This window comes from Galleria mellonella, unplaced genomic scaffold (genome assembly GCF_026898425.1).
Source record: "Galleria mellonella isolate WM207_F2 unplaced genomic scaffold, CSIRO_AGI_GalMel_v1 utg54, whole genome shotgun sequence".
Taxonomy (NCBI): Eukaryota; Metazoa; Arthropoda; class Insecta; order Lepidoptera; family Pyralidae; genus Galleria; species Galleria mellonella.
Genome location: NW_026442114.1, coordinates 743,719 through 760,045, shown reverse-complemented (window position 1 = coordinate 760,045; position 16,327 = coordinate 743,719). Strand labels below are relative to the sequence as shown.

The 16,327-nt window shown below is 30.5% G+C and overlaps 1 protein-coding gene across 1 annotated transcript; it reads right to left on the bottom strand.

Moving 5' to 3' along the window:
• Positions 1-3,387: 3,387 nt before the first annotated feature.
• Positions 3,388-9,778, bottom strand: LOC113513146 (organic cation transporter protein-like). Its single transcript, XM_026897129.3, has 6 exons — positions 9,529-9,778; positions 9,027-9,258; positions 7,594-7,849; positions 6,167-6,790; positions 4,729-4,910; positions 3,388-3,784 (listed from the first exon to the last, which is right to left on the bottom strand). Exons 1-6 carry the CDS (start codon positions 9,732-9,734, stop codon positions 3,626-3,628), a joined length of 1,659 nt encoding a protein of 552 aa, XP_026752930.2. The 5' UTR covers positions 9,735-9,778; the 3' UTR covers positions 3,388-3,625.
• Positions 9,779-16,327: the final 6,549 nt, after the last annotated feature.

The following is a 16,327-nucleotide window of genomic DNA, read 5'->3' as shown; positions in this document are numbered from 1 at the left end:
TATATTCCTTTTTAAAAGGCCGGCAGCACACCTGCAATGCCGCTGGTGTTGTGGGTGATCATGGGCGGCGGTAGTCACTTACCATCAGGTGAGCCGCATGCTCGTTTGCCCCCTGTGTTGTAAAAAAAAAAAAAAAAAAAATTACTTAATTAATATATTAACCTAAATATATGAAAATATAAGAAGATTATTACCGCTAACATTATGCCAGAATAGGGGGAAGAAATTGTTAGTAACGAGAATTAGTAGCCCTATTGCTAGCAATATTCTCTGTCAGGTCAACTTCCTCGCGGTCTCCCTCTGGTAACCACTGTACTAAATTCCGTATGAATTCATCACGATGGGCTAACCGACCTAACTCCTCATAAGGATGAGGGGTATGGTATGTAAATATGATAGGTGAGGACCATCATCCCTCACTTAAAGCGAGGTTACCATTCAATTATTACTCAATAAAAGAAAACAATTGAAATAAACTTATATTTTAAAAATAACCTAAAACATAATACCCCAAACAAATAAACCTAATTTTATATGATACAAATACAGATACAAAATCTAATAATCTAACAAATCTATGAATTACCAATAATACTAATGTGATCACTTGAAAGTTACGTATATTATATATACATTACTTATAATAATAATAATAATATAAGCCTTTATTCAGACATTTTTTTTTAAAACAACTTATTATTTATTTAATTGCTGTTGTCTGTTTGCTTATTAGCAAAGGCCTCCTCCAACTGTCTCCAATGGTCTCTACGAGTATTGCTAGCAATTCTTGTCCAAATACCCCCTGCTTCAGCCCTAATGTCATCTACCCATCTTCTATGTGGTCTTCCTCTTCTCCTTTTTTTGTCTTTCGTGTACCGACATTACTTAGTGTTATTAAAATACTAAAAACATTCTGCAATATGGCAAATGAAATTTTTTTTTTTTGGAATTACGAGAACGGGATGATCTTCTTTCTGCTAGAGAGTATTTCTTTTTTTTTTTTTTAAAAAAAAGTAATTTTCAATACAGTTTTATAGATAGTTGATATCATGATATATATCTATTATATTATATAATATATATACATTATATAATATAAACATTTCTGAATTTATATTGAACATTTAATGCCACAGACTAGGAATTTTAAAAGCGGTGTGCATTAATCTAACAAAAAGAAATATTATTAATAATGCATAAAACCCCCAAAAATACTTATCATATTTTTATCTGGCACCACGTGATCGAAAACGATCTGGAACATGTGATGATGTAACATGAAAGTAAACAACATGTATGTCATTAATGTTTCATTGCTTTTTTGGTAGCGGTGTACGAATTATTTGAATTCGCGCAATTTCCTTATTTGAATAATTAATACGTAATTACTAATATTATTACTCGACTGTTAAATAACCGAAAACTTGGAAACGTATTCTAACGTCAGATTGGTAATTAAGATTATATAATCGAAATGTTAACTTAAAATATAATTTTAAAACTATGTATACGTAAGTAATGATGTTTAAATAAATGTACTAATATCAAAATGATTTTCACAAAAGAAAACAATTGAATCGTTCACTATACAGCATTAAGATTTCTGCATGTTACGGTGTTTATTTTTCGACACACTAATAATTAATTTTTGTTTCTTGGGAAACAGGAAAAATTAACAAAAATTAATACTGATCAAACTTGAATATAACACTCAATAATTGTTTACTTTCATGCGACGGCATTGATGCCATATTACCCAAAGTTGCGTTTCAACGGCTTATTTAAATTGGACTTTTTTATTTGCTATCTTTTTTCAAAAAATACTTATGTGAATTAAAAATAATCACTTTTTGGGGCTGTATATATACTATTGAATAATTTGAGATTATTTCAAAATTCAGTTCATTTGTTGCATGCTAGGGCAAATATTCCGTGTATATGGTCACGCTTACTAAGTTCTGAAGCAGACATTCTTATAAAATCCAAGATAGACGCATTGTACTTTATTCATCTAACATTATACTATAAAATTACTCTACCAGAGAAATAAGTCGCCTAATTTCTAAAAAAATATATCCCACCACACCTAACAGGAAAGTGCTTGAATATAATATCAATTATAAATTAGATTTTGAATGAAAATAGTGTCAAAATTTCTATAGAAAATTTACTATTGCATTGATTTTAAAAATTGACCGGCAATTTATCTTTTCTGAGTATTTATCTAGAGAAAAACTGTCTAGTCATATCTATGAGAATAAAATCTCGACATGACGATTTGACATTTAGTAATGCAAACAAAGGTGTATGTCAAAATTCTAAAAGAATATTGAATATTGATAATATAATATAATTCTGTAAGTAACTTATTGAATTACATCAACATTCTACTTCAAAATATAAATAATTGCATACAATAAAACATTTTCAGTACATACCGACCCTTGTAAAGCTTTAAATAAGGTGTATCTTTGAATATTGTCATAAACTTATTTGAATTACATATATAAATAGATATATAAATAATAAATCGTATCTTATATTCATAACAAAATACAAAAAATGTCTGTAAGCAGTTTAGATTAGAGTAGCTATTTACTGACATTTGGTGTTCCGCAGGGCTCAATAATAGGTCCCTTGCTATTCTTAATATACGTTGTTAATATTAGTGATTATTTTTAGCACTATAACTTTTTGTTTCAATCTCTGCTACTATATGTATATCTTATACTATATCAAAAGACTTAAAAAAAATACTACTCCTGCTTTCAGTTATCTTGGGTATTATACGTACACATTTATAATATTAATTAGTAAATAGGTCCGGTTTCGCACAACTGGATAGAATGTCCAAAGTAATATATAATCTATTTTACTCGCTGATAATGTAACTTTCTATAGGTAAAAGATTTTTAAAATCTGTTGAGCAATATTTTAATTTATTAATTATAAGCCTACAGCCACTTTTCGTTCGTCATGATTTCGCTCGCCATTGCCAGGGAATACATCCTCATATCCTAAAATCAGAATGGTCACACACAGTGCGGTTTTAGAGAAACTTCTTCCCGTAAACACTCAGGTTGTGGAATGATCTTCCTGCCAAGACTTTCCCTAGAGACTACAGCGTGGGATCTTCAAAAAGGACATATTATAGTTTCTTAAGGGCAATCAACACGCGCGTGACATCCTTGGTGTTACAGGCGTCCATAGGTTATGGTTACTCCGTTTACCATCAGATGGGTCGTATACTTGTTTTACTAAAGTAATATAAAAAAAAAGACAAACAATCTTTCCTTTTTGTAATATTAGTACAGATTAAACAAGGTCTTTAAGTAGTCTACAATTGTAAAAAAGTAAATGCTTATGACATATTTTTAAAAAATATTTTATTCAGTCATATAAAAATAACCATTGACACAACTATTGAAAAGTACATTATTCTTGGGTTCTTTTATTTTTCCATCTCACATAATTAACAATATTAAAAAATACATTCTAAGTATGTTTAAATTACTAGTAATTTAAGCGTCTCTGACGTTGACAAAAAAATCAGTAAGTAAACATACAATATAAAAAAGAAATTGTATATCACAGTATCCTATCTAGAAAGGAAATAATTTTAAAATCAGGCTTGTATTTTCCTGGATTCGATTTGTTCTGCTTCTTCCATAGTATCAGGTAGTTTAGTGCCCAGCGTCTCTGGTGTAGTAAATACTAGGATACCCGCCAATAAAGCAAAGCTTCCAAACATCACAGACGGCAACGATTCCCATATTTCCGAAGCCTGGGAAAAAAGTAACAAAAAAAAAAATAAAGCACTTTGTTTATCATAAAAAAACGTGACAATAACATAACGCAATAGTTTTATTAATAATTACTAGCTTTTACCCGCGACTTCAATCGGGTGACCGGGATAAAAAGTAGTCCATATCCTTCCTCGACCCATAAAGTACGTGCATACCAAATCTCATAGTGATTGGTAAAGCCGCTAAGGCGTTATAAAGCAAACAAGCTCACTTTCACATTTATAATAAGTAATGACATAAATAAGCATGATAGAAAATTTACAACGTATGGAAAAGTAGTAATACATGCTTTAGATATAAGTTTTGATGTTCTAAACATCAATTATTGTGTTTGTGCATTAAATTAATAGGACTTATGACTTTCCACGTAATAATTATAACGGTACTCATTGTATTGTATTGTATTCTATTGTATTGTAAAATCTGTATTGTACATAATTTATGTGCATACTCATATTAGATGTAGTTATTAAACACATTTTTTTAAATTATATCAGAAAAACTGTAATAACATTGTATTGTTTTTAAATCATTAAATTTCAAATTCTAATCACCTCATTCATACATACATGTACTAGTTTACAAGCACTTTTAAATCGTAATTTTTTATGAATGTCTATATATATATATATATATATATATATATATATATATATATATATATATATATATATATATATATATATATATATATATATATATATATATATATATATATATATATATATAAAATATTATCTAAAATAAGCCTAACTGCGGTTGCCAACCCGCATGCCAAGCGTTGCAACTATTGGCAAAACGCCCCTGATGGGGAAGGCTTATGTCCAGCAGTGGACAGTTAAATTGTTACAATTAAACGGCTGAAATAATGCTCATGTAACAAAATAAATAATAATTATTAGAGAGGAAAAAAATTACTTACAAGAGAGGGCGTAAGGGGTGCAATTATAGTACCCAATCTTCCAACGGTAGCTGGGAAGGCAAACAATCTATGTCTGTACTTTGTGGGAAACAATTCTGCGGTGTACACATAAATTGAACTCATCACTATTGCAATGCTGTACTTTCCAATTAGGTAAACAACCAATGAGAGATTTTCCATACCTAGAAAATGTATATATTTTGATTAAATCAATTTCAATGGTAGTGATTTATTGAATAGCGAAAATATAATGATAATACATACAATCTACAAAATAATATAATGGTTAAAGATTTTTAACATTATAACTATTATTTTTAGTCATTAATATTAGTATAATTGTAGTCCTGGCATAGAATAGAAATGGGGTAGAGAAACTTAATGGTCGAGGGTTTGACAGCAGCATCGTTATTAAAGCATCAACAAAAGCCTAACTGTGCATGCCAAGCGTGGCAACTACTACCAAGCTGTCCCTTATAAAGGAGGCTATATTCAGCATCATCATCATTTCAGCCATTATTCATTCACTGGTAGGCATAAGCCTCCCTCATAGACCGCCATAAAGAATGGTCCTGAGCCACCTGCATCCACCGATTCCTTGCAATGTCGTCTCGTTACTCCATCTAAAAGAGGGTCGTCTGTTCAATCGGAATGTTCGGCAGTGGACAATTTATGGTTGATACATGATCATTATACTCACAATTAACGAGTGACTATTTTTTTTATATGACAAAACAGTGCTTTTATCACGATGTAAAACGAACGTAAACCAAAAAACTTTTGGCCCAATATTAATTAATTTTATTGATATCAATGAAGTTATAATATGATTTTGTACTAAGCTCCAGCATGTGGTATTATTAATTTGCATAGGTTTTATCTCCGGGCTGTCAATCTTGGTGATAAACTGCAAGACTGTTATCGTTCAACAGCGATAAGAAATTTAGCACTAATATTATGCTATGTATAAAGTCTTAAGTATTAAAAAACTTTTTAATGTGAATATATGAACGTAAGAAGGCCATAATTGGAATAAATTTCATTTATTTTGTAACAGATTGAAATAAATATCGAATGAATTGACCGCTGTCTAGATATTCCAAAAAATAAGACTACCCATTGTCTGGACGATATTGCCTAACAATGAAGCTGCCTTTTGTACGATTTCTCATTTAAATGTACTGTTTCTATAAATGGCACAAGTTTAAAAACTAATAATAAATAAGATTATTTTAAATTACGTAATGTTATTTACTTTAAATTGAATTTAAAGTAAAAATAGAGCATCATAGTGATAAATTTGTACAAATTTCAACAATTTATTATTGCTTTGTTATTATTTGTTATTGTGCAACAGCGCCCTTTGTGCATACAAAGTAACTAACTTTCTTATAATTAAAATATTTATAAAATAATTTAAGATTAAAATTTTATTTACCATCAGGCATGAATACAACAGCGAATTGGCATGCAGAGCATAACCAATAACCACAGATCAACATTGATTTTCTTCCTATACGATCCAACAGCAAGATGGCTGTCCAATACCCTGGTATTTCTATTGCCGTCACAAACACATAGTTCAAGTACTGGTTGCCCGTCAGGTTTAAGGAATTAATAGATAGACCGTAGTATATCAATGTCATTATGATCCACAATATCGGCAACACAATACAACGCAATAGTATTGCGCGAGATCTTATAACCAGAATCGGTAGCCAAGGCTCTTTTGTTTCGTATTTATCATTTTGTGTTCCTGCAGTTGCTCGTAATATTTTTATAGACTTTTCTGATAATTGTCTCTTATTTATTGTGGATGCCTTTTCAAGAATTATTTCAGCTTCATCGTGACGGCCCTTGTTTATCAACCATCGAATAGATTCTGGCAGTATCCAATAGTAACTTATTATTAGGAACTGGGGTAGATATAGTACTAATAATAGGGATCGCCATTGTTGTACAGCCCACGCTGTCAAACCTAAAGTCACTTGTCCTAAGGCAAACAGTGACGACATCGTAGCACCGGTTACTACTCTGTATTTAGGTCCAACTAATTCCATTACTGCAAATAAAGAAAAATGTTGTTATCACTGAACAAGTGTAATATAAAAACAATAAGATTATTACAAAAATATTATATAAATAACTTATGTTAATTTTTTAACCAATTATGTATATTTTAATTATTAGAACTTACACATTACGTCAAAATAACTTACAAAAATGACAAATATAGTAAAAAAAAAGTATAGTAAATCACCGTTGACTAGTTATATAAATAATTAAACATCCATAAAAACACTGACTTCAATTATTTTGATCTAAAAACTAAAATACAAAACCGATTTTGATAAAATTTCTATATAATCAATCTGTAAGTATACCCTTTCAGACAGAAAAAAAAAGATATTTCCGAATCAGTTTACAACTAACGGAGTTATAAGCTAACTAATATAAAAAAAAATACGACCGAATTGAGAATCTACTTCATTTTGAAGTTAGTTATTACAAAATAACAAAGCTAATATTATTATTTAATTCGATTATATTATTAATTTATAATTTAATTTAATTATATAATAATAATATAATAAAGCCTTTATTTTCTGACCACATTTTTACTTTAACTTACATACTACTTATTACTAAGCTAGCTTTCTAGCAACCATTATGTTGGTCAGGTTGTCTGTCGTCATAGGCCTCCCCCAACTGTTTCCACTTTCCCCTATCCCTAGCTGACTTTCTCCATCCTTTAGGTAAAATAAATTAATTATTAATTTCTGAATATTTCAATACAAATAATGCAACCACATACATACATGTACATGTTGCACAACACTGTATTTTAAGTTAAAATCTCAGTACCTAAAATATAGCATGCTGAATATGCGCCGGCGCCAGTAGCAGCTTCCAATACTTCTAAAGCAACAAACCACTCATATTTATTGACAAATGAGCGCGAGACACCAATCCACGCGATATTAATGATACTAATAACTAGTGACATGCGTCGACCCCATCCGTCAGAGATAAATCCAGCAAGAGGTATTCCGATTAGTTTGCCGAATGAACTGATGGATCCAACCAGCGAGCGACGCCATTCGTTGCATCCCAAGTCAAACTGAAAAAATTTGGAAGAATTATAACAAATTTATTGTAGGTTCTTAGAGATATATAGAAAGAGAGAATAGAGAGACATCAATTGCGAAAAAGGACCTCATGGACGATCCACTATAGTCATTAAAATCACGACCACTCTATCCAGAATGTATGACTGAAGAGAGATAGAGATAGCAATTTTAACATAGAAGTATGTTAGTAAGTATGGAAGTAAAAGATTAACCATTTTTGCATTTATTTTTTTAACGCTCTTTCAATCTGTAATTCTTTCTACCCAAAGGTTCTCTCGATGAGATTGCTTAACAATAAGACTCATTCTTGTACTATACTAATGCTTATTGAAAATCCTTTAACAATTTATATAATATTGATGCAATAAAGTATTAAATAAATAAATAAAGCTAACTTTTCACTGTAATAATTTTTGAATAAATCAGATATTATTTATAGTTGAGTATAAATTGAATATAAATATGTACAAATAGGTATTTAAATTTCTTTAAAAGCTATGATGAAATTTAAATGGATAATAATAATATAAAAAATATTAGAATAATAATTATTATTTTATTATTTAAGTATCCGACTTTTGTTTGTTATTTTTTAGGTATGGTGGAATATTTCAAAAATGGATTGTAATTACATATTTAAGTACAATACCTTTTGCGTAGATATTAGCTCTTTATTAATTTATTGACAAGAACCTTTTATTAGCCTAGTATTCTAAAAATAAGATATTTGAAATTTTCAATCACTCAATAATTATTAGAATATAATTTTTATATTTAACATATAGTAGTATTTCCTTTTTATAGCAATTTTGTTTATACTTGTATACTTTTCTCGCAATATAATAATTAGCTTTAAGTAAAATAAATAAAAAACAAAAAAAAGAAACTATAAATTCAAGTACAGCGAAAGTTTATGATATTTCGTAATTGGCAACAAGTAGCAAAATATCATTTCTAAAACAGTCGTATGTATGAAGTGATAAAAAGAAATGGTTATTCAAGTATACGTTAAAAATAATTTCATTTAGTTATTTTGTTTACATCCGATTCCGAAAACATCGAATTTATTCCATTTAAAAATAAAAAAAATATTTCATTGACCTCTATGCGTGAATCTGAGTTTAGAGTTATTATTATATGTTTATATAATTACTGTAAATTACGTACATCGTAAACAATGGTGAGAGAATTTTCATATACATATTCATCACAATCCACTGTGGTGGTGTTGAACCACCATGGAGGGCAAGTCTCATTAGAGGGTGCGAGATTATTGCTGTCTTCATATCTCGAACAACCTTCGAAGGAACTCTTACTGCTGCCAGGAATAGCATTCAATACCCATTCAGGACGGAATTCAGGATTTGGGACCTCGCCATCGCATTGAGGAATTCGACACCTGGGGCATATAAAATTGGATTATTCTATATTCTATTATTAAGATTCTTTTGCTTAATTTTTATAAATTCTGTTTCATGAGCTTCTTCCATTTTTGTTCTTTTTCCATTTAATATATGCGCAAACTATCCTACAATGTTTTGCTTACTTTTTATATCTACATTTTAAGCCTCTTCCATTATTACTAATAACGAACTGCTAGTCTAATTTCCTAGATTGTTCGTAAAGACACATAATTACATACATAAATAATTGAAAAAAATACCAATACCTTGTAGGAATCCTCGCTGTCGTGAAAATGTATTCGCCGCTAGAAAAGGCCGTAAATACTACAGGTGCAACCATTAGTAACAGTGTGAGCACTTGATAGCGGCCAAACTGACCAATTTCGTCAGTCAATATCTGATCTAGATCGACACCTTCATTTCGATCCTCATTAGGTGACGGATCATCGATTTTGATATTACCAGACACCATACTGTACACAACAACCTCGCGTATGCGTTTGTGGATTTATAATGTGAAAATCTGAAGCGTATAATCGTTTAGACATCTCGAGTAGTTCTCGCGATAATATACGTACTTATAATAAATACGTCAATATTTACCTTACGTATGGAATAAATAAATGAATGTATTAAATGCATGTGCTGGCCGTGTAGTCCCGGCTTAGAATAAACCACCCCTTTTATTCCCGTGGGTGTCGTACAAGCCGGCTAAGGAGGGCGAGGAATGGGCAGTAGCGTCCCTCTTAAAACATCTCTAAAGCCTGACTGCGGTTGCCAACCCGCAGTTGGACAGTTAAAGGCTCATATGATGATGGTAATGATGAATGCATGTATCTGTTACTATTATTACCTAAAGAAATGTAATATAAATTGAGCTCTTTTTCCGCACTAAGTCTCTCATTTGGGCCATATAAGACGTGGCTAGTACAGCTAGCCAAGCTACGTCCAGAGTCACAGAAACTTTCCGGGATCTTCACAAGCCTCACGGAGCGATGTCACTGTTCCAAGGATTTCTGAACGCTGAGAGGCCACAGCTACACATTGTAGTATCACGTGAGCAACTTCGGCGTCAGAATAGGCTCGACATCATTAAGTCGAGGCTGTGAAGAAATAATGACATGACGTTTCAAACTTCAAAAAACAGGAGGCTTTCAATTCCGTTAAATTTTTTTAAATTTGTTACCTCATAACTCCACCAGTTATAAACCGTTTTAGAAAATTCTTTTTTATCGCGAAGGTATACTTACTGATTGTCATAGAAATTTTATCAAATTTGGTTCAAATAGTTTAGTTTCTAAATCAAAATATCTGATTTTGCCACAATTAAAGTAATTTTTTTATGAAACAATCTTGTATATCCAGATGTTAGAAACAGGGTGGTGTAAAAAAATTCTTGATACATTATAATATATTGTACATTAGTACTATTAGTCTAAAATAAATATATTGGACATAATTAAAAAAAAAAAAGGAAAACAGATAATTGAATAATGAAATTATATATGGAATTTAACAGTCAGGGTTTTGGATGTGAAAATGTCATAAAAACCCTGACTGTTTTAAATGTGGACATTTAAAAGTGATGTCATGCGATGTTTTTGCTAATTCTGAATAAATTTTGATATTACTTTTTTTTTAATCTAAATGATTTTATTTTTGTTAAATTAAAAATTAAATTATCTATCTTGCATAAAGATCTTAAAACGTTATATATATTCAATCGGGATTTCCATGACTTTCCAATATAAGAGATGAAAAAGACACTACGAGTATCACAAAGTCTATTAGTTTCAATAATTGATGTAGTATTATTTAACTACCCATAACAAAGGAACATGTACAAATATTACAAATGTAAATAATAAATACATCGATTAGATTATTGAATGGGTTAGTTCTAGATAAATATACTCTAATAAAAGGAATTATCAAGAAATGTTATTATGAGAATTAAAATATGACTTAAGTTTACAATCTAATACCAATCCCGAAAGGAATTTTTTCCAGGACATACACCAGTGAGGAAAAGATTAAAGTCAAACAAGTAGGAAATATAAATTCCGATAAAGAAGCCTCAGATTGATTTGAATTGATTAACTGTCAAATTCTTGCTATCTAAAGATATATATTGTTTCGAATCCGATAAAATCTCGACATGATAATTTAATAGATACTCATGTAAACAAGTAAAGGTTATTACGCTCTCATGTGTTACGTATTATTATGGTAAGTGCATTAACACACACACACACACATTTACGCACACACACTTTTTTTGTTGTTTATTTTTTTTTTTTTTTAATTTAACATGTAGGCTACTGTATTTACATTTTTTAAATTATTGTAGTTTATTAGTATTGTAGTTAGTTGCTAGATATAACAAAAATGTCTTCGTTGATGTAACTAACTACTATACGTTTTAAATGTCTGTTTTGGAATCCTGCAATGAGGAGGAGGGCGTTGATATTCGCGACACAGTTTTATACTTCTGCGGATATCATCGTTTTTCAATAATATTGTAACCAATGTTTTTGTTCCAAATAAAGAATTATTATTATTATTATTATTAAAGTAAGTATAATTTTATTATCTTTATTATATTTATTATATATCAAATATACAGGTTGTGACGAAAAATACTATCTTTGTTTATTCTACTTAGAATGGCAAACAAACTGACGGTCCACTAAATGGAAAGTGGTAACCATCACTTAGAGAAATGAACAGTACCATGGACATAACAGTGTATACTATGTCCTACGCCCATGATACCCTTCATGCATTACCATTCCTGAGGACTAAGATGTCACACCTTTGTATTCTGTTTTTCATTGCCATATGTCACCTTTTAAACAGAAGCACACACTTGCAAACACTATTTGATGACATAATCTAAACTCTTTAGACTCTGCTATGAAGCAATTGTAAATCCAATATCTTGGACAAATTGTTCAATTTTACTAAAACAAGTATTATTTTTAGAGTAAACTAAACAATTTTCTCCAAGGAACGTGGGTCAAAACATATAAACATTACATGTGCCGCCATATGCATATTAAGTCGAATTAATTACTTTGGAAAGTTACTACTTAATTACATAAATAACTGGCTTTAAATTTCACACTACTGAACTCTTTCATTTCACTTTACTTTGTATAAACCAGCATCTATTCGAAACCCAACAATAGAATTTATGTAACTGAATAATATGAAATAAAAAACGTATATGGGCAAAAATATGAAAATTGTATTTCGTAAATCCTGTACAAAATGGATTTTAATGTTTTTTAAAATTTTTTTAGGTACTTTATAATATCAATATGTGACAACCGAAGGTAGTGATAATATTCATGAAACTGAACAACTGAACTATTATTATTATTTCTTGGACAAGTTGTTCAATTGTAAAAATACCATCTATGTATTTCTTTTGTACCAATTTTATTACAACTTATTAATTAATAATTAATTTAATTACATTATATTAATAAGCACTAATTGAAAACCACTGGATTTGAATTTTTTTAAACATAATGATGAAAGTGAGTAACTTCCATCAAATAATAGGGACTGAAACGTACAAAAATTTTTGATTTTTTTTTTATATAAAAACTAGCTGACTCGGCAAACGTTGTTTTACCATATATATTATTTCGAGAACTATACATGAAAATTTATCGTACTACAATTATTATATTCGATTGCTATCTTGTAACCCTATTGCGGCATATAAAAATCGCGATTAAAAAACAGGGGTTGATTGTAAAAGCGTGAAAATTTTAATATGTATGTATTTTTCAATGCTAAGTCATGATAAAATAAAAATAAAAAAATTGTCAAAAAAATAAAAATAAAATATTTAGAGGTGGGTCACCCTTATCATTGAGGGGTATGAAAAATAGATGTTCACCGATTATATATATATATATATATATTCCTTTATATTTATTTATGTATATATCATTTATTGTGTATAGGTATACATTATTCACAGTTATTGTCTTTACCTATTCCAATAACGAAGTATGGCGTTCGTGATATATTGTTCATCCCAAAGGTTGGCTGGTAGAGAATGTTACTATTATTAAGTCCGCCTTTTGTTATGATCACTTAAGTTATTTAAATAAATAGAAAAAAAAATTATTTAACAATATCTTGGAGAAAGTTGTTGGATTTTGTGAATACAAATTCCTGATGTGTTTTGAATTGTTTATACTCTTTTCGTCACAGCCTGTATGTCACATATTTTAGGTATGAGTATTATCACTGTCTAAGCGATACGATAGATAAATGATGGGTTACATTACACTTTGTAGAGGTTAGCATTCATCTTAGATATTAATCTCAAGTCTATGTTTTAATCTTATCATAAACAGACGTCAAAACAAAACATATCTATATCAGATTGTGAGTGTAAATAACAGAGATACTTCCGTGGGCGTTACCTATTACATGCCATTCGGACCAGGACATGAATTTCCCAATATTGTGTAGGACGATATAATTTGAATATAAATATAAATAGAATAACATCTAAAGGGTGGAGGTTCTCAATTCATACATGTATTCCTTGCGTCTATTTTACATGATTATAATTCTTTCTGTCGTGCGGTCCTAGCATAGAATGGGTAAACGTTTCTTTCTTGTGGGTGTCATAAGACTAATGGCTGAAGGAGCTTAATGGCTGAAGGATAATCAGCAGCGTCCGTTTTAAAACATCACCAATGCCTAAGTACGGTTACCAATCTACCTGTTAAGCGTAGCAATTACTGGAAAAACCCCCCAAGGGTTACACCTACATTCAAAGTTGGATAGTAATTGGCTGATATGTTGATAAACCAACATACATATCAAGAACATAATCAATTTTTTGACGATTTTTTTCTTACGAAGACTTACTTAGAAAACTGTTTTTTTTTTTCTTACGAAACAAACTCTTGATTCTTGTGGTTGAGGACCAATATCTGTTTTAGACATTATGTTCTAAATTTAAATATATTCCATACATCTATAGAAACACATCTAATATTAGCGTATTTCGTTATAATTTAAATAGTTTTTTTTCTCTGTAATTTAACAATAATTACGTACTCATTATTACGAATTATTTCTAACAAATCTGTCATACAATACCTTTTAAATTTGGATATTAATAGCCAGTGGCATTGTTATTATTATTATTTTTTTTATAAATAGAAAAAGCATTAATGTCACGAAAGTTAGTTGCAAAGTAAAGAATAACAAACGGATTAAAAAATTTCTAATGTTTCCAACCACAATAGGCGTTGGCAGGACATAATCCATTTCGAGGCAAACTTTTAATAATTATGTCGCATCTCATAGTCGTCTCGCAAAGAATTCGTGGCGGTTTTGTGGCGAGATTAAAAGCCGGCACCGGTCTCACTCCTAGGCGTCCAAACAAAGGACTGCTTCTTGCCTTTTTAATCACGGCCTCAGAGGGCGCCTCTACTTCTTTTTAATTAAATTCCTGGCGAGTATTCTATATTATCTAGCTATGGAATATTTGCGCAAAATATTTTATCAATACTTAACAATTAAATTTATTGGAATAAATAAATGTTTTAATGATGTATATCGATTCGAGAAGGTGGTCCCGGCATAGAATAACCTACCGCTTTCTATCTCGTGGGTGTCGTAAGAGCCGAATAAGGGAGAACGAGAAATGGACAGCAGCGTCTCTCCTGAAACATGTCTAAAGCCTGACTGCGGTTACCAATCTGCCTGGCAAGTATGACAATTACTGGCAAAACCTCCCGATGGGGAGGCTTATGTTCAGCATTGGACAGGCTCGCCGTCTACAGCATTGGTTTCTAATATGCTCGACGAATTGTGGGTAAATCAAGTGTCGCGTTCACTATAACGTCAATAGTCGCCGAATGGCGTTTGTCTATTCCATTAGGAATTATAATACTGAGGATTTTTTTTTAACTTGTAACAATATAGTATTATATTATCTGTGGTGTAACTTTGAATAATTATAAACTTCGGTACTAATTTCTATTTTATGTCTCTATCTATTATCCTACTTTATAATTACTTATTATTATTTATAACCTACAATTAAAATAGGATATATCATCGTTCACGCGAGAAAAACCATGTGATACAGCTAGTTGTAAATTTGTGACGTCATTTATTTTACATTTACCCAATTTCCTATCTTTGAAGTTGACTTGTTTCATCATTAATGGATTCTAACGTTTATAAGCAGCTGTTTACCTATTCTAATAAATGTAAATATTTGCTTACACCATGCACTTAATATATGAATCTCTAATAATATCACATGATCAAACCATCTAAAAATACCACGTATCTCTATTGAAACAAAAAAATATTAAAAAACATTGTGCCTATTTATAATTGAAATTCGAATATGACTTAATTATTTGACTCTTATGTACATGTTTAAAAATATGTTCGCAAATTTTATTACTGGGCATAAAGGTATAAAGGCGTGCATAACATTGTAGTCCTGGGGCGAAGGGATTATTAGTAATGTGGACTAGCAGTGCCATTGCAATATAGCCTGTCAGGTCGACCTCCATGTAGCCCCCTGGAAACCATTGTGCTGAATTCCAGATGTATTCATCACTGATGCCCCGCTAACATATACCGTCTTAAGATGCCCACGGTATTACTGAATGAATGACTATATAGTTTATTTGCATTATACAATATAGGAAATAAGTAAGACAATTAACAAATACAACGATACAATTGTATAAGTACAGCAAGGCGGTCTTATTGCTGAGAGCAATCTTTTCAAGACAACCTTAAGGTAATGGACGAATTGTTACACAAGTTGGTATGATAGTATTGTATAATTAAGAGTAATAATATAAGTATTACGTATAAGAGAGAATAATTTAAGTATTGTTTATGTAAATAGCTATTTTTTTTTATTATCACTTTCCATTAAGTTTTGTCCATTCCCAGTTGTATAAAAATTACAAGTGTGGGTAGTTAAAAACATACCAGTGTTGCCAGCTCACATTTGCATATATACCCAAATGTAAAAAGACCGCTGAAAACATTCCT

Bases quoted from the DNA above. Each gene is read 5' to 3' on its own strand.
- LOC113513146 (XM_026897129.3), bottom strand. From the start codon at position 9,734: ATGGTGTCTGGTAATATCAAAATCGATGATCCGTCACCTAATGAGGAT. The intron at 7,850-9,026 runs GTACGTAATTTA...AAATTTTTTCAG, and splicing joins CTCTCACCATTGTTTACGAT to TTTGACTTGGGATGCAACGA. The intron at 4,911-6,166 runs GTAAATAAAATT...TACATTTTCTAG, and splicing joins TGTTGTATTCATGCCTGATG to GTATGGAAAATCTCTCATTG.